Here is a 22,510-nt window from a genome sequence, read left to right on the forward strand (position 1 = left end):
TGTTGTTTAGCTTTATTTTTAATTATCGTTTATCTTTATTTATAATTGTTGTTTATCTTTATTTATAATTATCGTTTATCTTTTTTTTTTTTTATGATTGTCGTTTATTTTTCTATGATTAGTTTTTTTTTAAAATTCAGTGATAAACCATATAATTCGTTAAAATCACACAACCACTTTTATAATTTAAACACACAACATAATTTAAACACGCTTAGATAATTTAAACACACTTACATAATTTAAACACACAACATAGCTCATGGCCCCTCTCCTTCGCATCTCCAAATGTGGTTGATCAAATCATTTATTAGATTGTGATGGACTTGTGAAGCACGAACTCTATTATGACGGACCATGTAGTCTGAGATAGTTTGTCCGTCTCGGCTTATATCGTAGGTGATAGTTGGCTCAAGCTCATAAGCAAGTCTTGCTCTTGCTCTTGCTCTTGCTCTTCTAGATGTTCATGGACAATTGTCTTCATCATCAGATTCTGCATCTAGATCCTCATACTCATCTTTAACAATCATGTTGTGCAATATTATGCACGTCATCATGATTGAATGAAGTTGTTCTTTGCGCCACATACGTGCAGGTCCCCTAACAATTGCCCATTAAGCCTGAAGTATTCCTAAGGCTCTTTCGACATCCTTCCTATAAGCCTCTTATTTTTGGGCAAATAGTCTTTGTTTTGGAGTATCCGGTTGGGAAATCGTCTTAACCAATGTAGCCCAATGGGGGGTAGATACCATCAACCAAATAATAACCCAGATTATATCGTTGTTTGATCCGGCAATGCCCAAAAAGGCATGCCATATCCAAGTGTCATATGACGCCACTGCTTCTAGAACGACAATTGACTTATGCTCGTAGCAAGTAAACTGCTTGCCCAAGCAGTGGGGCAGTTCTTCAATTCCCAATGCATGCAATTAAGACTGCCTAACATGCCAGGAATCCTCTGCGACTAGCCTTGTGCAAGAGCATGTAAAGGTCGGCCGAGTTTGGGGAGACGGAGTACCATTGACCATACGGCTTTAACAACAGAACAAAACTTTAGCAAACATTCAAGGGCTGTAGATTCACCACCCAGTCTACGATGCTCGTCGATGGAGTCTACCGAGCATCCATATGCAAGCATTCGAAAAATGGCTGTTTGTTTCTTCTGCTCTAGGGATAGACTTTGTCGTCCACAAACATCTATCTTCTGGGTAAAGTATGGCGCATGTGCAACAACATCATTCAAGATGCGATAAAAAAGCTCTCTTCTCATGCGGAACCACTGCGAAAGTCCACTGGGGGATAAAGTGGTCTTTCACAGAAGTAATCCTCTATGAAACTCTTATGATATTTTTCTCTCTTCCGATTCTTGTATTCACGGCCTGCAACAGAACCACCATGTTTGGATTGTTGAGCATATTGCTCCAGCAAAAATGTATGGTGTTGAACAGTCATTGCAACTCTTTGTTGATGAAGGTCATCATCATCAGAATCATCATTGAATAAATTTTGTATAGCCTTCCCATGTGAATTCATTGTAAGAATGAGAATTAAAGGAGGTTGTGTGGTCAATTTAGTAGAATAACACTTCTTAAATTGACAAGAGAATGAGATGACCTCCATGTTTGAAAATAATTGAATGAAGATAGGAAAAGATAGGGAAAGATAAGAGAATCCAATAAAGTGAGATGAACAAAGATGAGCAATGGTTCAGAACGTGATTGAAACAAGACAAGATGGGAAATGGTTCAGAAAATAATTGAATGAAGATAGGAAAAGATGGAGAAAGATAAGAGAATCCAATAAAGTGAGATGGACAAAGTTGAGCAATGGTTCAGAACATGATTGAAACAAGACAATAGGGGATGAGAAAGAGTTCAGAAAATAATTGAAGAACACAAGTGGAGGTGGGAAAAAGTAATCATAGAAAAATAAAGGAATCCAATGAAGTAAAAGTAAAAGTAAAAATGGAAGAAAATTATGGCAATGGCTTCAATGAAGGGTTCGAATTATTCCAGGCATACGTATGGTGTTGTACTTGTTTTTATTTTTAAGTGAAATTCTATTATGTTTTGGAATTTTAATTTTTTTTATGTTAAAATATTTATCACGAATATTGAAACAAAATAATGTCAAGAAAAAAAAAATTAAGGGTTATTCATTCTTAAACAATTTAATAAAGTTGCGGATTCAAATTATAAATCTGCAAGGTTGGAGGAAAAAAAAATTTGAGTCCTTAAAATACATGAATAGCTATATTTTGGAGGGTGGAAATTTGAGTTTAGCCCCAACATAGTTGGAGATGGTCTTAGGATGCCTAACCCTTTGGGGGTCGTCTACGCATATATGACCAACTAGCTCAGAGACTTTATCCCTGACTTGTGTGATTGGGCAGCTCATCCTCGATTCCCCAACCTGCTTGACTATGTACATGTGAGGTTGGTAAGCTCATTCCTTGAGTACGAGTTTTGTGCGGCTTTTAGTATGTTTCCGAGTTAGATATTGAGGAGCATGTTGACTCTATTTTTCAGTTGAGATAATTGATGAAATATATATTGAGTATGAGTTTTCAGTAAACTACAACTTCCTTTGCAAGTTCGGTTGATGAGTACACGTCATGTTTACATCATCTTAACTTGACATTATGGAAATCCTATTGGTTTCAGATCATTTGGCTACCTTAGTTTATATATAAACTTTCTTTAAAGCTATTTATCTCATGTTTTCTTTGTTTTGCATTGTCACAACCCAGTTTTATTAGCAAGATACTGATTTAGGCATGGACCCTCACGGTTTTGTTCATAGGCTCAAGCTTATGTCATCTTTCCCAAAATACATCTTGCTAAGAAGTCAAGTACCCACATATATGGCACTTCACCTTTCCCTCCTCGAGTGATATAAGATTTCTCACCCATTCTCACCTTGCATCCTTCAAGGCTCACAGTTCTTACAGGTCTTACAATTCACCCCCCTTAGGGCCCAACATTATTGTTGGCACAGTTCCAATCTGGGTCCAATCTCTGATACCATTCTGTCATGACCCTAATTAAGAGGAGAAGAAGAAGAGAACATGAGGAAGTGACTGTTGGGAGAAAAACTAAATGCAAATGTGCAGCAACGTAGTTAGGAAGAGAAGATGAGAATAAGAAGAAGAAGAAGAAACGATGGGAGAAAAATAGAGAGAGAAAGAATAAGTGGAGGTGGATGGAGATAAAAAGGAGTGTTATGCTTAAAACCCTAAGGGCATGTTTGGTACACCGTATTAGACTCTAGATAGGAGTAAATAGTCCATGTCAATTGCTTGGTGTCAACTTGTATTATTTAATTACCTCACTATTTTAAACGGGTTACGCTTTTAATACTCTCCTTACCTGACTATCTAATACAACCAACACACTTCCGTTTAGATAATACACACTTAATTATTCAGCTAGGGAAAAAGAACACACACGTTCACGTGAAAAATCAGACGTTATTTTCATCTTCTTCTCCCTATGGTTCTTCTCTGCTATATTTTCCACAGGTTATTTTCTTCATTCTTCTCCACGTATCCATCTCTCTCTCTCTCCCCCCAATATGCTTCTTCTCTCTTCTTCTATCTTCATCTTCTCTTTCTTTATATATTTCCTCTTTTATTAAATTTTTTGTGGAAATATGTTACGAGTTTTTCCTTTTTGACGTTTTTAGTCGTATGTTTAATTGTTTGTATGTGATATAGTAATTCGACATTGTGGGAATCTTTAGCAAATAAAGTGACTGCAAAGGAATGTAATTGCATTGTAGAATTATTTATTTGTCTATGTTTTGCTTTTTGTTTGGTGTTTTTCACTTTTTCACCCTGTTGGGAATTACATATTGATTAGAATGAAAGGAAACAATTGTTAAGAAGTATGAATCATCGTTACCCAATTCGCTCAACCCCTTACGAATTTCCAACTGGATCGCATGTACCGAATTGTGGTACGTTAGCGTTCTGGAACGTACATTTAGCGAACCAAAACTCATAAAGATTAGAACAATACCTTAGCGACCTTGCTGCCCAAACTTGATTGGTTGTTCCAGTCATCAACTTAATAGGGTGATGGGAGAGCGATAAAGGGAGCCATGAAAATAGAGAAAGAGATGAAAAGTGAGAGCCATGGAAACATAGAACAATAAGGGAGTTCTGAAATTAGGTCATAAGCAGAGGAGGAAGAGGTTGGGTTGTTCAATCTAATAAAGAAAGTGATTGTTTTCCAAAGAGGTGAATGTTGTAAAAAAGGCACGGGCCCTTTTATCTTCCCACTAAATTACTCCATTTCCCTATGAAATTAAATTTTCATTAACTAAATAATAAATTAGACTTTAATGACCTTAAATTCCCACTAATAAAAGTATGCATTCATTAGGGAATTGGTTCATGCAAGTGGGATGGTATTCTGTTGTCATTAGTCATGTGCAGACTTCTACTTATTGTTGTATTATTCTCATTTTACATGTAGTCAATGACAATGATGAGGAACTTGAGGTTGAACCAAATCATTTTGCCTATTTGCCAAGATCAAATCAACAAAACTGAGCTGGCTCAAGCAATCAAAATTGCAAACGAAATGCAGAACTGATATTCAAAAGAAAATGGCTAAAGCATTTGGTGAGATGAATTCTGAGTCTGTTGACCAATTGAAAACTATAACTAATAGTTTTGTGAAAGGATCATAACCAAGACCTGACAATGCTGTTGAATTGGCAAAGATGGACTTGTTTATTGATGACCAAATTAAGGCACTACGGCTAATTTTGGAGAAAGCAGGCGATGAGAGAACATTTCTAACATTGGATGGTACTATGAGAAAAGTATTTGTTCTTCTCTTATTTGGGCAGGGAGCTGTGATTAACTCTTCAATGCAGTTTAGTTTATGAATTATACATTATTTGGTATTGTTTGAATTAACGTATTTGGGTATATTGGAATTTTTATGAGATACTACAATAATAATAATGGGTTATATGAAGAAAAAATCTGGGCAAAAAAATGAAAAAAAAAAAGTTTCACTAAAACACCCAAAATGGAGGTTGAAATTATAAAAAAACCCAACACCCAAAACACTTTATAAACACACCCAAAACCCATCATTACACACACTCAAAACCTATTTATAAATACACCCAAAAAGTTGACTTTGAGGTTGATTTTGGGTGTGTTTCTATATTTAAATAGTGCTTGGGTTTTTTTATAAATACATGTCTAGGATTGGGTTTATTTATAAATTTGTAAACAAAAATTATCATATGATTCTTACCTTCTTTTTTTTTTTTGTTATTTGAATTTCAATTTCCACTTAAATTATCAAAGATTTTTTTAAAAAAAAATTTGTCTGATTCAATGTTATCCAAAGCAACACCAAACATTGTATAACTTAGTCAGACTATTTATCCAAAACAACACCAAACGCCTTATAATATTATAGATAAATAGTTAGTACTCTCCGAAACAGTTAATACTATCGTGAAATTAGTTAATACGATCCGATGTACCAAACGAGCCCTAATATTTTTATAATATATATTTGTAAATTATTTTAGGGTTTTTTTTAATAAAAAAAATCATGATTATGCTTGTATTTACTTAAGAAGTAATTAGCAGATGGTAAAGACCCTTCATTCCATAGCAGGTCAAGTGTTTGAGTTCTATGGCCCATAATTTTTATAATATTTGTCGCTCTAGTGGTATGATAGTTTGGTTCAAAGAACTGGCGGTTGGGAGATGGTGAATCAGTGACCGGATTGAGTCATACTGGTTCGATTAGGTTTAATGATAAAAACAAAAAAATTAGCCTAAAAAGCTGAACCATCATGTTCGATTTGATATGATTTTGTCGGTTTGTCGATTAATCAGTCTAAAATTCCAATTCTAATTTCAACTGTTGGTTTGGGAAAGGGTGAATCGAAGATCGGACCGAGTCATAGTGGTTCGGTTCAATTTAATGACCGAAACCAAAATTAAGTGAAAAAAAACCCGAATTAACCTAGTTTAGTTGGTTTGTCGGTTAATCAGTCTAAAATTATAGCCCTAATTTCATCTTAGGTTTTTTAGGTTTTACACATAAAAAAAATTTCTCTTTTGGAAAAAGCCAAAGCTTTTTTCAAAAAGACAAAAAAATCAGCTCATTTCGAATCAAGGCGTGCAAATGTATTGGATTCCTTAGAAATCTAAAAATAAATAAGGGTTTTGTCAGATTTTTGCTTATTTTAAAATTTTTCTCTCTCATTTTGCTTTTTCCAAAATGTCCCCATCTTTATATTAAAACAGAGCTATATCTACATGAGGTTCACATTTATTGATGACTTTTGCAATGATGATACAACATCTACAATCATACTCCCTATTATTTAGTTGAAATTTTATTTAAACACTTGAAAATATTTAAAACATGCAAAAATAAGAATTTTTAGAGCTCGTTTGGAAGTGATTATAAGAAGGCCAAAATCACTTCCAGTTAGGTATAATCACTTTTGTTTAAAAAATTAACGGACAATCAACACCGTAAAAGGTTTCTTTTGCCAAAAATCAATAATAACAAAACAAAAGAATAATAATTAATTAATTAATCCAAACCAATACAGTGTCTGAACGGACACTGCGCCTTCGTAATTGCACGTTCTCCCCCTTGTTTTCCTCTTTCTTTTTTATTGTGGAATTTTTAATATTCTTTTTTACATGTTTTTATTCTTTTCTCCTTGTACATTATTTTTGTTGGCAAATGAACCTGCCTCAAATGGTAATTTAAAATTCAGATAAAAAAAAAAGGTAATTTAAAAAGACTAAAGACTCGAAAAAGCCAACTAATTTCTTATATAAAATATTAACACGTGTTCATTAATTTCCAGCCTCCCCACCTGTCAAACGTTGACAACAAAAAAGTTGGCAAGATATAAGCCCAACCATCATTACAAACCAGACATCTCTTATCCCCGACAGAGGAGACTTCACTTTCTCCTTCGGTCTCCTAAGCTCTGGCCATGGCCGCTACCAACCAAACTCAACCACGACCACCATGCTCAAACCTCCTCCTATGCTAGACATACAACAACAAAAATGGGCAACCAAAACGCTAAACACACAACACCACCACCAACAACAACAATAAGCCATCCATTGCCTCCTCCTCCTCCAGCTCTGTCCGTGGCGACCAGCGAAACCCAAGAAGCATGGCCAGAGCTTCTCGGCGCAAACAACTGGGCTGGCCTTTTGGACCCTCTGGACCTCAACCTCAGAACCCTCATCCTCCGCTGCGGCGACTTCTGCCAGGCCACTTACGACGCCTTCAACAACGACCAGAACTCCAAGTACTGCGGCTCCAGCCGCTACGGTAAGGCCTCCTTCTTCGACAAGGTGGTGCTCCAAGACGCCTCCAGCTACCAAGTCTCCTGCTTCCTCTACGCCACCGCCCAAGTCAGCGTCCCCGAAGCCTTGCTCCTCCACTCCCAGTCCCGCGAGTCGTGGGACCGCGAGTCGAACTGGATCGGCTACATCGCCGTCACCACCGACGCCGTCAGCAAGGCCATCGGACGGCGCGAAATCTACGTCGCGTGGCGCGGCACCATAAGAAACTACGAGTGGATTAATGTGCTGGGAGCTGACCTCGACTCTGCTGCGGTTCTGTTACGTTCTCATGAATCTAATCCCAGCTTGACAAATGATCAAACAGATGGCGGGCATGGTGGTAGCAGCAGCAGCGACGACGGCAAGGATGAAGATGACGAAAAAGACCCTAAAGTCATGAGGGGTTGGCTCAGCATGTACACCTCGAGCGACCCAAAATCCCCATTTACGAAACTAAGCGCTAGAGACCAACTTCTGACGAAAATCAAAGAGCTAAGGCAGAAGTACAAGGACGAGAAGCAGAGCATAACGATCACAGGGCACAGCCTAGGGGCGAGCCTGTCAATCTTGAGCGCCTTTGATCTGGTGGAAAATGAGGTTGCTGATGACATCCCAGTTGCTGCTTTCGTATTTGGTTGCCCACAAGTAGGAAACAAGGCACTGAAAATTCGAATTCAGAGCTACCCAAATCTGAAGATTCTGCACACCAAGAACACCATTGATTTAATCCCACACTACCCTGGGCATTTACTGGGTTATCGTGACATTGGAACAGAGCTCGTGATTGATACAAGGAAGTCAAAGTTCTTGAAGGAGTCGGATAATCCGAGCGACTGGCACAATTTGCAGGGGATGCTGAATGTGGTGGCTGGGTGGAACGGGAAAGAAGGCGAGTTCGAGCTGAGAGTGAAGAGGAGCGTGGCTTTGGTGAACAAGTCGAGCGATTTTCTGAAGACGGAGTTTTATGTGCCGGCGTCGTGGTGGGTGGAGAAGAACAAAGGGATGGTGCTTGATGAGAGCAGCGGTGAGTGGGTGTTGGCTCCTCCTTCCGACGAGGACCTGCCTGTCCCTGAGTTTTGACTGGTAGCGGTGGTGGTGGCTTATGGTTGGTTGGGGTCTCTTTTTTTATTTTATTTTCTTCTGTTTATTTCTTGTCAATATATTATATAGTGTTTGGTTGCTGTCTTGTTGCAGTTGTTAACTTGTTAGTGTGGTTTTCTTTTGGATCAGTTCTTAGTTTCGATTCGTCATTAGTTTCGATTCTTCATTTTTCCAACGTCGCTTGTATAAAAAATTCAAAATAATTGATGTACCGACACATCAGATGTATAATAGAATTTTCGTTTCGATTCATGGGTGGTTGGTTGGTTGCTTCCTTGATTGGTTGTTCAGAAGGATGGATCCAGCCAAGCCAAGTGCCCAAACGGGTGTTTCTTGAAGTGGTTGTTGATCTTGTAATTAGTTGATTTAGTGGTCATGGCAATTTTTTTTATTAATAAATTTGTTGTACTTCAAAAAAACAAACAAAAAAAACCCAACGTTTACTCCAACAATTCCTTTTGAATATGAAAAACAAATTCAATTGGAATCTTGATTCTTGATTACATGTTGGCCTACCCAAGGACTCATGTGAGGTTGTTGACCCAACAAGAAGACTAAGACCGGTGTGCAAGGTCCACTCTCCACTTGTTCAAAGTGATAAGGACCTTATGAATTGTGTATTTGCTTATAAATCACAAATAACAATAACAATAATTATGATAGTTTAGCAACAATAATATTAAAGCTGTTGTAAAGTTAGTGGAGACCAAGTCCACATGTTGGAAAGAAGCATCATGATGCCTCCCTACACACTCATGGGTATCATTTACTTTGCCCATAAATAGGCATCCTTACTAGTTGCAAAGGGATATAGAAAACCAACGGAGAAGAGAACCCAGGAAGAAAGAAGAGAAGGAAGAAAGAGGGGGAGTGAGATGAGAGAAAAAGAGAGTAGAGAGAAATTCTTCAAGAGAGAAAAATTAGTGAGTCACAGATATTGTAAACACTTGAGTTGTAACCTTACTATTTTACATAGTGGAAAAGTTACTGCTACTGCTCTTCGAAGATGTAGGCATGGCCAAACCTCGTTAAATATTGTGTCTTATTTACTTTACATGCAGCTCAATATTCTCGCATATTCCAGTTTATTTTACAACATGTTATCAGCATGAGAAACTCTCAGATATAATTTTCTGCGCTGCACTTTGTGTTGATGGAAGGAAGAAAAGCAACTGAAATGAGTCCAACCTGATTTCCTACTTCCACTAACATATAATAATATGATATATATATATATATATATATTATCTATATGGAAAGCATTTGATCTGGGGGCAAGTGTGATATCTTCCACAAACATCATTTTGCATATAATATTATAGGTTAATTACTCAAATGGTCCTCAAACTTATACCCGATTTACATTTTGGTTCATCAGTGATTAAATTATTTGTTCAATGGTCATCATTATATTATTAATCTCTACATTACATTCATGCCGCCATTAAATTTGGGGGCAAATTGGTCATTTCGTACGTTAAAAATAAATAAATACTCTCTCTCTCTCTCTCTCTCTCTCTCTCTCCATTCCCCCATGACCACCACCTCAAGCTCATCCCACAACCACCCTCCACCCCAGGCCCCATGAACCAGAACCCCAGCAACTACATAAAAAGAGAAAGAAAAAACAAAATTCCACAAACTCCCAACGACCAGAACCCTAACTCAACAACCACCCAGACCCTCTAATTCCCGAACGCTCCCTTTCCCATTTAAAATCTGCAAGCACTTATTAGACACCATATCTCTGACAATGTGCCAATACTTTTGGAAATATAAAGCTGGCATACCATCACATCCAGGTGCTTTCGTTGGGAACATCTGATTAATGTGTACTCCAACTCATCTCTTGTAAAAACTTGCACCAAACAATCATTCATATTACTTGTTACTATAGGACTTCATCATTAAGAATCCGCTCCATTTGTTGGCTGTCAGAGGAAGAGAATATGGACTTGAAATAGTCACAAAAAAGGGCTCCAATCTTATGCTCATCTGTTTGCCATACATGATTTTCATTAAAAAGTACGCGTAGCCTGCTGCGTTTTGATCGAGAGCTTGCCCATTCATGGAAAAATTGAGTATTTTTGTCACCCTCCTAAAGCCACACTACTCGAGATCGTTGTCTCCGTATAATTTTGTCCTTTTCTAAAAGGTCCGAAATAGTTTTCTCAACTTTTGACTTTAATACATGTTGATCTGTTGTCAGTCTTCCTTGAAGGTCTGCTAACTCTTGATAAGATAATTTGAGTTGATTATGAATATTACCAAAGCTCCTTTGCACATAATGATAAACTATTACTTATTCCATCAATAAACTTGCAGGTTTCTCTAATAACCTTTTCACATTCTTGCTCCTTTGTCCACATTTCTTCAAAACGAAACTGCCTACTCCGTTTTTTATGAGAAAAAAAATCTGGATCATCAACACAAGCCTTCAAAAAATCGGGTAGTTAATAGAACCCATTGCTACTAAGTGACTAGTTATCAAATATGAATAATGGCCAAAGAAAGCCCCATTTGCTAGACATCTATCTAACCATTCTTCCACCACACTACCCAAGTAAACGGGTACCCAGTAAATCTTGTGGAGCTAAGCCTACAATCATCCAAAGCCTCCTAAAATTGTTCATATGATATTAAGGTCGTTCTCGTCTACCTTGCTTTTCTTTAGGAAGCAAAATCTCATTAAAATCTCCAACTACCACCCAAGCACCTTCAATCGTGTGAGATAATCTGCGTAATAACTCCCAAGAATGGTTTCATTGTTGAGTATCAAGATGCCCATAAAACTTAGTAAAATAAAATTGTGAGTCATTTGAATCAGTTATCAGAGAATGAATGTGACCAATTGAGTAAGATAACAACCGCACATCCTAACCACTGCTCCAGAACAAAACCAAACCTCCCCCAAAACCCACTTTCGTAACCTTAACTGTCCATTCCATTCCAAGTTGTATTCGTTTATTTTCCATCTAATTTGAAGTCATTTTGGTTTCCATCAGGAAGACCAAATCGGGTTTTTTCTCTCGCAAAATGTTTTTGAGAGAGTGGAATGTCCGAGGAGCCCCAAGACCTTGGACATTCCAGTTTAAGATCCTCATGGCTTGCTGATCCCACCACACTGTCTGTAAAATCATTCATATCTTCTCCCCTTTGACCCTTTTTGACACAGGCCTCCCTTCATCCATTATCTCCATTACTCCCATTTTTCCAGTCAAAGCTCTAACTTCGTTGAGTTCCCCCTCACGTGAATTGGTTGATTCACATCTTGTCCTTGCCTTACGTTTCCACGACCCTCTACCACTCTTTAAGTTGGCATTGATTTTATTCTTTTCTCCTGCATGTACTTCATACTAAATAGGGTCCACCAGTTTTTTTGTTTCAAATTTAAACCTTGATCCAACATTCTTTTGTGCACTACTAATAGTGTTTGCGAGCCCAGAGTTACCCAGCCCACTTGCAATATTATTGGTTGGATTGTGTGCATGAATATTTTGCAATGATTCACACACATCCTTATCAAGGGTAGCATTAAATCTAGCTACTACGGTTTGATATCCACATCCTCCTTAAATGCCTGTGTCTCTGCAGCTTTCATTTTGTGAGTATCGCTAATTATTTTCTCCTAAATTGCATTACTCACCTCTTCAATCCTAATGGAGTTTGGTAATAACATTTCCATATCAATCATGTCATGATCTGATGCCGCCTCCCGTGCCACCACTTTATGTGCTCTCTGCATAAAGAGTTCCCCCTATTCACATTCTTGCCACGTTAACCCTATTTGGAGAGTTCCCCGAGCACCCACTACTGGCATCTCCTCCTCCTACTGCCGCCTCCCATGCCACCTGTTTATGTGCTCTCCTCCTCTCCTCCTCCTCTTTTCGTTTACGCATCAGTCCCACAAAAGATTTAGCCACCCTCTCCTCTTTAGATTTTTCCTTCTATCCCCCCTCCTCCACCTTTTTCCCCTTCATACAATTCCCTTCCTCATCACTTTTCTGTGAATTTTTTGGTATTGATGGGATCTCCTTGCATAAACGGCCTTTCTCTATTGACTCTAGGCCCTCCATCCCCTTTTGACCCTCGCATATGATTGGTGCAAACTATTCTTTGAATATTGTGGTCCTGAGTTCCATTACCTTCATCGTCGTCACGTCGTCACGTCTACTCAAACCACCACCATTGGATCTCTTAGGACTACTTGCCCTTATAGTGATAAAATCATCGGTGCCCTTTAATCATGTCCCATAAGGCTTTTCGCGTGCTTGCCTGGTTGCTTGTAAAGATAAAGATGCCAAGTCATGACTCATGATAGCTCATTTAGTTTGTTAAGATGTTATGTTTGTTACAGCAGGTTGTTAGGGAAAGTTTAGTACAGCCTTGGTTATATATATACACCTCAAAATGTAAATGTAATTAAGAAAGAAAAGTAAGTAAATGAGAAGAGGATTATTCAATAAAACTAATCTTCTATTTTCCTTTGTTTCTCTGGTTTCTTTGTTTTCTTTATGGTATCAATCGCCACTGCCTCACGGCACTCTTCGATCCTAATCTCTTCATACGTGTGCTCGGATCTCTCGATCTGTAAGCAATTGATGTTGCTGTTCTTTCTCTTGATTCTTTGTCTCCTTCATCTCTGATGGCGTCACCTCTTGAATCCTCTTCTCCGATTCCGTCTATCCCCACTCAGAATCCAAATTCTTCCTTTTCAAACCCTAATTTGCCCCAAACCTACACTTCTCTTACGATTCAAAACATCGATAGCATGGTGCCGATCAAGCTCAAGCGTCAATTATCTGCCTTGGTGTGCTCTGTTTGCCCCAATTCTTGTCGCCATGCTTCTTGGACTTATTGATGGAACTGAGCCTTGTCCGGTGCCATTTTTACCAGATCGATCACTCAATCCTGCTTACGAGAGTTGGTATGAGAAGGATCAGAATCTTCTCATCCGGTTCAATTCAACACTCTCTGAGAAGTCATTCCGTTTACTGTTGGTGTTTCTTCGTCCAGAGATCTATGGCTCAAACTTGAGCAGCGCTGGTGGTGTTTCGATGCTCATATTCATTAGCCGCTTCTTGTCTTGAGTATTGAAAGGCTCCCAAACAATGGCTGATTATCCGCAATGATCAAAAATTGATTCCCTCACGCGCTGAGCTTGGTTTGGATCGCGATCTTATTGCTGCTATCGGCCGGGCTTCCTGATGAGTTTGAATCATTCATTGATTCTATCATGCTCCGTCTCTCTTCAACATCTCTTGATGAATTACATGGTTTATTACTCACAAAGGAGCTTTCCATGACTTGAAGAAAGAAAATTGCCTCCTCTGCAACCACTGAACCGTTTCATGCTCTCTCGGCCCAAGTCTCACCGCCTCTTCTTCCTACACCACCTCAGGCATTTGCTGCTCAACATCCACCGCTTCAAAATCTTTTCGATATAATTCCAATCGTGGCAGGAACAATCAATTTTCCAACAATCGGGCAACTATGGCAATAATCGGGCAACCATACAATTCTGGCTCTCATCGGGCAACCACAACTCGCTTCCCTTTGGTTTCAATCGTGGTCATAATTCCAACTCTCGTGGTTCCTTTTCTTCTGGTGCTCGTGTTCCTTGCCAGATCTGTGGAAATACAAGTCATAAGGCCATAGACTGCTATGATCGCATGAATCCTGCAATCTCTGGTAAAATCCCTCCCACCAAGCTTGCTGCAATGTGTGCGCACTATACATCAAAGCCCTCTCCTTCCTGGCTCATTGACTCTGGCGCAACTTCTCACATTACCAATGACATCTCCAACATATCTTCTTCATCTCCTTACACCGGTGAAGACAAAGTCTATATTGGTGATGGTAAAGGTCTGTCCATCAACCATATTGGTTCCTCTTTGTTACATACTCCCAGTACTTCCTTTAAATTGAAAAATGTACTTCATGTTCCTCAAATGAAGCACAACTTGTTGTCTGCTTTTCAATTTGTCAAAGACAATTCATGTTCATTGACACTTGATTCTGATGGATCCCTTGTCAAGGATCGTTTTACGGGGAAGATGCTTTTGCGGGGACCAGTTAGAGATGGATCCTATCCTTTGCAAAGCTCTCCTTCACCTGATCCTGCTTCTTCAATTTCTTCTTCAGATTTGTCAGTATTAAAGCTCCAGTGCAGATTTGGCATAGTCGATTGGGTCATCCCTCCTCCAATATTTTTCGAAAAGTGATTTGGTAATAAGCTTGCACTGCAAGGTAAATCCTCCGTTGATTTCTTCTGTTCGGATTGTGCTATAGCTAAAAATCATAAACTGCCTTTTCACCCTGCTGGTTCATCTACTTCCCATAGTCTAGCTTTACTTCATTGTGATGTATGGGGACCTGCCCTTGTAACTTCTGTGAGTGGTTTTCAGTATTACCTGTGTTAGTAGATGATTACACCCGATATAGCTGGTTCTTTTCTTTGAGAAGAAAATCTGAGGTGTATTCTACCTTTGTAACTTTCAAGACATATGTGGAAAAATCTGTTGGTAATCAAATAAAGGCTATCCGTTCTGACTCAGGGGGTGAATTCACTAGTGCTTCTTTTCAATCTTATCTTAATTTGCATGGTATTTCTCATCAGTTCAGCTTGCCCACATACACCTGAACAGAATGGTGTGTAGAACGAAAGCATAGGCATCTTGTCGAAACAGCCAGAACATTGTTAGTGACTTCTAATGTTCCTAAAGTCTATTGGGTTGAAGCTCTATCCACTGCTACTTACTTGATCAACAGGTTGCCCATTTCTGGTCTTGCGCAATCTCCATGGGAGCTTTTATTTCATACATTACCATATTATACTAGGCTAAAGATTTTTGGATGTAGTTGTTACCCCTGGTTAAAACCTTATGTTTCCTCTAAACTTGATGGCAAGAGCAAGCAGTGTGTTTTCCTTGGATATAGTTTACAGCATAAGGGTTATAGGTGCCTAGACATGATCACTGATAGAGTCTATATCTCTCGACATGTCTTATTTGATGAGAAGTCGTTTCCCTTTACTGCCAAGTCCGCATCCCTCTCTGATTCTATCCCTACTTTATCTCCTGTTATTGACCTGCAATTTACCATTCCCAACTCACACTCTGTCTTACTAAGTTCTCCCTCCATCCATCCTTCTTCACATACTCCTAATACTAGTGAATTTGTATCACCACACAATTTCAGCCCTTTGCAATCTCACTCCTCTTCTCCATCTTTACCAGGTCAAAATATTCATCCTATGGTTACTAGATCAAAGAATGGCATTTTTAAGCTTAAAGCTTATATTGCTACCAAACACCCTTTATCATCTTCTCTTGATTATGTACCAACAACCTATCATCAGGCCTCTAAATTTGCTGCGTGGAGATCAGCCATGCAAGCTGAATTTAATGCCCTCCAATCAACTGGAACATGGATCTTGGTTCCTTCTTCTTCATCCCAGAATGTTGTAGGCTGTAAATGGGTATTTAGGATCAAGAAAAAGCCTGATGGGACCATTGACAGGTATAAAGCTCGGCTCGTTGCCAAGGGATTTCATCAAAAAGAGGGCTTGGACTATCAAGAAACCTTTAGTCCTGTGGCAAAGCCTGTCACTATCAGAATTTTGTTAACTTTTGCTGTGCAATTCAATTGGTTTCTGCATCAACTTGATATTAGTAATGCCTTCCTTCATGGTGATTTAAAGAAGAAGTATTCATGCATCAGCCACCTGGCTTCAGTGATCCAAACTTTCCGAATCATGTGTGTCACTCAAAAAGTCCTTGTATGGCCTCAAACAGGCTCCCAGGGCCTGGTTTGATAAATTGTTTCAGGCTCTCAAGTCTCTTGGTTTCACTCAATCATCTTCTGACGCATCCCTCTTTGTTCTCAAGGTTCTAGTTCTTGTTATTGTCCTTGTCTATGTGGATGACATCTTGGTCAGTGGTCCAGATTCATTAGTGTGCAATCTTTTCATCAAGAAACTGAGCTCTTTGTTTCCTGTAAAGACTTGGGTCCCTTACATTATTTCTTGGGTCTTGAAGTTCAACGCACCAACGAGGGACTCTTTCTCCATCAAGGTAAATATCTGATGGACTTGTTACAAAAGACAAAAATGGAGGGTGCTAAGCCTTGTTCTACACCTCTTGGAACTACCAAACTGGATCACGGTGGTACACCTTTGGAAAATCCCACAGAGTATAGATCCATTGTGGGAGGCCTCAGATTTAACTTGGACTCGGCCTGATATCTCATTTGCAGTTAATCAAGTCTGCCAATTCATGCATGCTCCAACTGATTCACATATGCAGGCAGCCAAGCGAATACTCAGATTTCTCAAAGGTACACCTTCACATGGTATATGGTTTCATAAAGGTCCTCTCACTCTATCCGCCTACTCTGATGCAGACTGGGCTGGCTGCACTTTTGATAGGAGATCCACGGGTGGATTTTGTGTGTTTCTTGGCTCCAACTTAGTGAGTGGAGTGCTAAAAAGCAGCCTATCGCTCGTTCATCTCGGTGAATATCGATCCCTGGCTCTGCTGCTGGGTTACATGGATCTGCAAAGTCTTTCGAGATTTTGGTTTCTCCTCCTCTGTTAAACCTACCATTTGGTGTGATAACATTTCTGCTATCTCCCTTGCATCAAACCCTGTTTTTCATGCCAGAACCAAACATGTGGAAATTGATTATCATTATATCCGAGAGCTGGTTCTTGCAAATCTGGTTACAGTTCATATGTTTGCAGCCAAGACCAGATAGCTGATATTCATACTAAATCTTTGTCTAAGAATCGGTTCCTCTTTCTTCAATCCAAGCTTTCTCTTGGTACTCCTAGTCTTTCCAAGCTCAGCTTGAGGGGGTGTAAAGATAAAGATGCTAAGTCATGACTCATGATAGCTCATTTAGTTTGTTAAGATGTTATGTTTGTTACAGCAGGTTGTTAGGGAAAGTTTAGTACAGCCTTGGTTATATATATACACCTCAAAATGTAAATGTAATTAAGAAAGAAAAGTAAGTAAATGAGAATAGGATTATTCAGTAAAACTATTCTTCTGTTTTCTCTGGTTTCTTTGTTTTCTTTAGCTTGGTAGACAAAAGAGCAATCCTTGAACACATGACCTACTCTACCGTACACAACATAGAATTCTAGCAATCGTTCGTATCAAAATCTACAAACTATGTGTTTGCATAAAGTAGAATCACCTTTTTTCTTTGTCGTAACTGCTTGGAGACATCCAAACAAACACGAATCCTAAAAAACCTAACCAAACACTCCCGATCCATGCCCTCTGTTACATCCAAACACCGTCTACGACTATTCCCAACTTGTCACCCCATATTTACCGTCATACAACTCAATGGTACATTATGGACATGAATCCAAAATTCTGCATATTTTACATGCATTTTTGATTGAGCAACACTACCATTAGGAATCTCAAGTAATACTAGAGCTTTATCAAAATTCCAAGGCCTACTGTGCAACAACTTTAGTCGATCTCCTTCAATCGCAAAGATGAACAAAAAGGGATTTTCACCTAAATCTTTCACCACCACCTCACTAGCTGTGTTCCAAATCTTCAACATCGTTTACTTGAATGTCTCCCAGTTGAAAACATTAGTTGTAAAGACTTTTCCAACCAGGCTCGTCTTGAGTCGTTCCCCCACGTCATCAACATCATTTTGTCCAACCTGAATCGCATCATTCTCATCCTCAGTTAGGATGAGTACTTTCTCCAACGAATTTATCAACTCTTCCAAACTAGTGATATAGAGGGGTTTATCATTCTTACCAAACTAGTGATATAGAGAGGTTGCCCTCTGTTACATCCAAACACCGTTTACGACTATTCCCAACTTGTCACCCCATATTTACCGTCATACAACTCAATGGTACGTTATGGACTTGAATCCAAAATTATGCATATTTTAGATGCATTTTTGATTGAGCAACCCCTCTATATCACTAGTTTGGTAAGAAAATAAATAAAACCCTAGACAAACCAGGGATGGAAATCCCTAAACAAAACTCTTGTTAGTGGTGAAAAGCTCTTACCCTAAAGGAATAGAGATTTTAGAGAGAAATGAACCAATGAAGTCAAGTTTAATGCTTAGTTTTGAATTATGCTTTGTTTGTATTTTGTATTGAATTAGGCTTTGTTTTGTAATGAATAATGCTTTGTTTTGATGTATGCAATGTTTTAAATAAATAGCTATATTATTGAATGCTTTCTTTCAATAAAAGACAATCAATACAACTAATTAAGAAATGACAACTCTATCAATACAACCTAATGGTATCCATGTTGCTAGGTCCATCATCACGAAAAAGTCTTCTTCTCATAACATCCCTTCGTTCTTGCTTCCAAAATGACTTTGTTTCAAGGGACATATGGCTCGTATCCATGGCCATGGTTTCACGATCTTTCTTGTCCATGTCTTCTTTGTGTGCATACTCCATTTCTCTTGCAAATGCTTCATCTCTTGCCTTGTCAGCCTCATCTCTTTTCATGTCTCTCTTAATTCTCAGTGCGCCATTAATAGCAATTTGCTCCAAAAATTTTGCACATTCATTGTTTGAAGTGCTCCCTTTCTTGGCCTTAGCCACCTTTTTCCTAGTAGGCATCGACTCTCTTTAGGATTGGTGAGTTTTGATTCATCGGAGAGTCTAACATCAAATCCGATGTCGGTTTATCATGGAAGCGGCTTCGCATTCAACACAATGGTCAGACCCGTGAGAATAATTCTGAATCTCGAACAATTCTTCACAACCTCCCAACATTGGTGATTATTAAAAAAAATTTTCCCTCAGCCAATGACACCAAACCACATTTGTGTTTGAATAATCTATAATTAAAAAAAATGGAAATGTAAGAAAATATAAAAATATGACATTAAATTTAATAAAACGGAAATTACAAAAATTTTACCTCGTCGCCAAGATTTTCGCCTCTTCAAACGTTGTCCCTCGCTTTTTCCAACATATCTCTCCATTTCCCTAACTCTTTATTCAAAAATTTCCACCTACTAGCCAAGACCATTTCCTTACGAGGCAAACCTGATCTTTCACAAAATTCTCCATGAATTTTTCTCCACATATGAGATAACTTCATATCATTGCCAGTGATCGGGCAATGACCAACTTGGACCCAACACTCACATAACAAAACATCTTCCATGGTTGTCCATGAGCCTCCGGCTTCGATGGAAGAGGTTATTTGTATTTTTACACATATGGAAATTTTGGTGTGGAAAGTGAATAATATTGGAAGGCGAATATGAAGATTTGGTGTGGAAAGTAAATAATATTGGTAGGTATTCATAGAGAAAAAAAATTCAGAATTTTTTAGTATTTTTTTCAATTTTTATTATATAAAAATTAGTAGTCGTTGGATGGCAATGAAAGAATGGATCGGACACCCCAAGTAGCGCCACATGGCTTCTATTTGTTGGGGGAAAGTAGGTGCTGGAGTTAGCGACAAAAAATTCAAATTTTTTTGTACTTGGTGTCGCATCCACGTGTGTAAGTCATGCGCCAAAGGTAAAAAATTGATTTCTTGCCTGGCGTCATCGTGACGCCATAGCCCTCGGTAGAAGGGTGGGCTGATTTTGCCTTGGACCTTGCCCTGGTTTGTGGAGCTCATCTCTTACCCTGGCAAGAATGGGGCGTTGGAAACACATTTGAGGGCCTGGGGGGCCTCTTGCCTTGGGGCTTCCCAGTAGAAATGCTCTAAAAGGTACAAAATAATAGGAGTGGCATCAATTCGGTCAAACCTATCAAATTTGGTATTGATAACTTATTCTATTATGTTACTCGTTTGTGTTTGTTTTGTGTTACGCCACGTGCCAGCAACATGCTAAAAGTTACATCCCACATTTTATCACATTTTAGAATGACAAGTCTTGCAATAGCAACACATTACAACTCTTGAAGAGTTGATAATTGATTAAAGTCCTGAAGAGTTAATACTTGGTTAAAACTCCTAAATAGTTCAAGAAATATTTGTCTCGGCTTGAATGCCAATGAGATTTTGATTATACTAAGAAAGTATTGAAGCATTTTTATGTGGGTTCCATTAGGCACTTAAATGATTTTCTGGAAGTATACTGGACCGGACATTATATTTTCCAAATAGAGCTCAGCTCCATCACCACCACTTTGGGATGATGTGAGGCATATTTGATGCTATCTCCGCATAACGCCATATACGGACATATTCTTCTTAAGCAAACTTACAAATAGCCCAGATTTTGTTAGATACGCGGACTCTGGAAATTTCTATGATTTACATAGAGATAGCTCACTGGAAATATATTTACTTACTCAACAAAGGAATTTTTTATGGCTACATCCTCCATTCACTCTGAAAGATTTTCCCTCCAAAAAGTTAGTCATGAAGATTTCAGGGGGAGATATTCATCAGGGGTCTAAAAGTATGCTACATTGATTTCTGCACTGTTCTTCTTTCAACCATTTTCCTACCTCACTGGGTTTTCTCCTAGCAAGACTTAATTAAGCAACCAACATGTTACTAGTGGTCTCCAAGGGGAAGTATTGTAAAGTTAGTGGAGACCAAGCCCACATGTTGGAAAGAAGCATAATGATGCCTCCCTACACACTCACGGGTGTCATTTACTTTGCCTATAAATAGGCATCCCCACTAATTGCAAAGACAGAGAAAACCAATGGAGAAGATAGCCCAGGCAGAGATGAAGAAAGAAAGAAAGAAGAGTGAGAGGAGAGAAAAGATAGCAAAGAGAAATTCTCCGAGAGAGAAAAATCAGTGAGCCACAAAGATTGTAAATAGTAAAGTTGTAGCCCTATTATTTTACATAGTGAAAAAGTTACTACTGCTGCTCTTCGAGAACGTAGGCATGACCGAACCTCGTTAAATATTGTGTCTTATTTACTTTACGTGCGGCTCAATATTCCTGCATATACCGTTCATTTTACAACAATATATATATATATGTATGTGATCATGAGTGATTGCTAAAAGGCAAAAATGGCTAAACTATTAGCAACAAAGCTATTTTGTTTCGTCGGCCATGAAATGGCCTACATAAACATATAATTATCATATATGTAAATGCTATCATGCTTGGTGATTAATACATATAAAGGATATAGTAATTTCTTGGTAAGAGCATCGGGTTCTCATGTTACCCCCAACATTCGTGGGAGTCTCAACCAAGTCAGAAGCTCCAAGTACACAACATCTTACCAGATGTCAGATCAAGTCCAAATTCAGCCTTCGAAGCTAAGTTCAAAAGTTCTATTAGAAGTCTCCTTGCAAGGGGTGCAATTCAAAGATGGGAAGACTTGTAGCCAACCTACCAAGCCTTATTGCATCCCAGATCAAGAGAAAAGTTTCACAATCCCAATCCCTTTCCATTGACCAACTAGATGGGTTGGTAGTTGTTGGGAAGTTCTCATTAAATGCTTAGAGCTCCAGAAGGCATTAATTTTGTAAGGATTTTCAATGAAAGCTAGTTGAGGCCATTTAATGGCCAAACCCGTGAGCTGGAGTAAGCTCTACAAATAGCTTGAAGAGGAAAGGACCTCCAAATCAACACACAAAAAAAAAAAAAAAAACCTATCTTTTTATCCTGCACCTTTCAATTCCTAGTCTAGAATTTTATCTTTCAAGCACTCTAGATTATCCAAGTTCTTCATTTCCTAGTGTAAGCTTAGTTTCTTGCAATTTAATTTCAGTTGTCTTTAAATTCAAGTTTAATCAAGTCTTTATCGCTTTAATCTATTTTATTGCATTTACATTTATGGGATTTCGTTTCTTGCATTTACATTCATTGCACTTATCACCAAAATCCTAAATAATTATAAATCGTTCCTTTAGCCTACTTGGCCAAAAAAGGAAACACTAGGGGAAGGATGGTAAGGTGGTTTGAAAACCAATTTCTCAAGCTCCAAATATATAGAGCCATATATAATCATAAATAGTCATAAAGCAAATCGAGAAATCATAATGGCTCAAAGCTATTCATATATTTAAAACCACAAAATCTGAAGAAAAAAACAATTAAACCAAG

The 22,510-nt window shown here is 38.5% G+C and overlaps 1 protein-coding gene and 1 pseudogene across 1 annotated transcript; one reads left to right on the forward strand and one right to left on the reverse strand.

The window, feature by feature from the left end:
• Window positions 1-464: 464 nt before the first annotated feature.
• Window positions 465-1,270, reverse strand: LOC148917807 (uncharacterized; annotated as a pseudogene).
• A 5,653-nt stretch (window positions 1,271-6,923) lies between these two features.
• LOC103328315 (alpha/beta-Hydrolases superfamily protein) lies at window positions 6,924-8,713 on the forward strand. Its single transcript, XM_008230705.3, has one exon. It carries the CDS (start codon window positions 7,073-7,075, stop codon window positions 8,438-8,440), a length of 1,368 nt encoding a protein of 455 aa, XP_008228927.2. The 5' UTR covers window positions 6,924-7,072; the 3' UTR covers window positions 8,441-8,713.
• The last annotated feature ends 13,797 nt before the right edge of the window (window positions 8,714-22,510 follow it).

The sequence above is a fragment of the Prunus mume genome, linkage group LG4, assembly GCF_029339155.1.
Source record: "Prunus mume cultivar Tortuosa linkage group LG4, ASM2933915v1, whole genome shotgun sequence".
NCBI lineage: Eukaryota > Viridiplantae > Streptophyta > Magnoliopsida > Rosales > Rosaceae > Prunus > Prunus mume.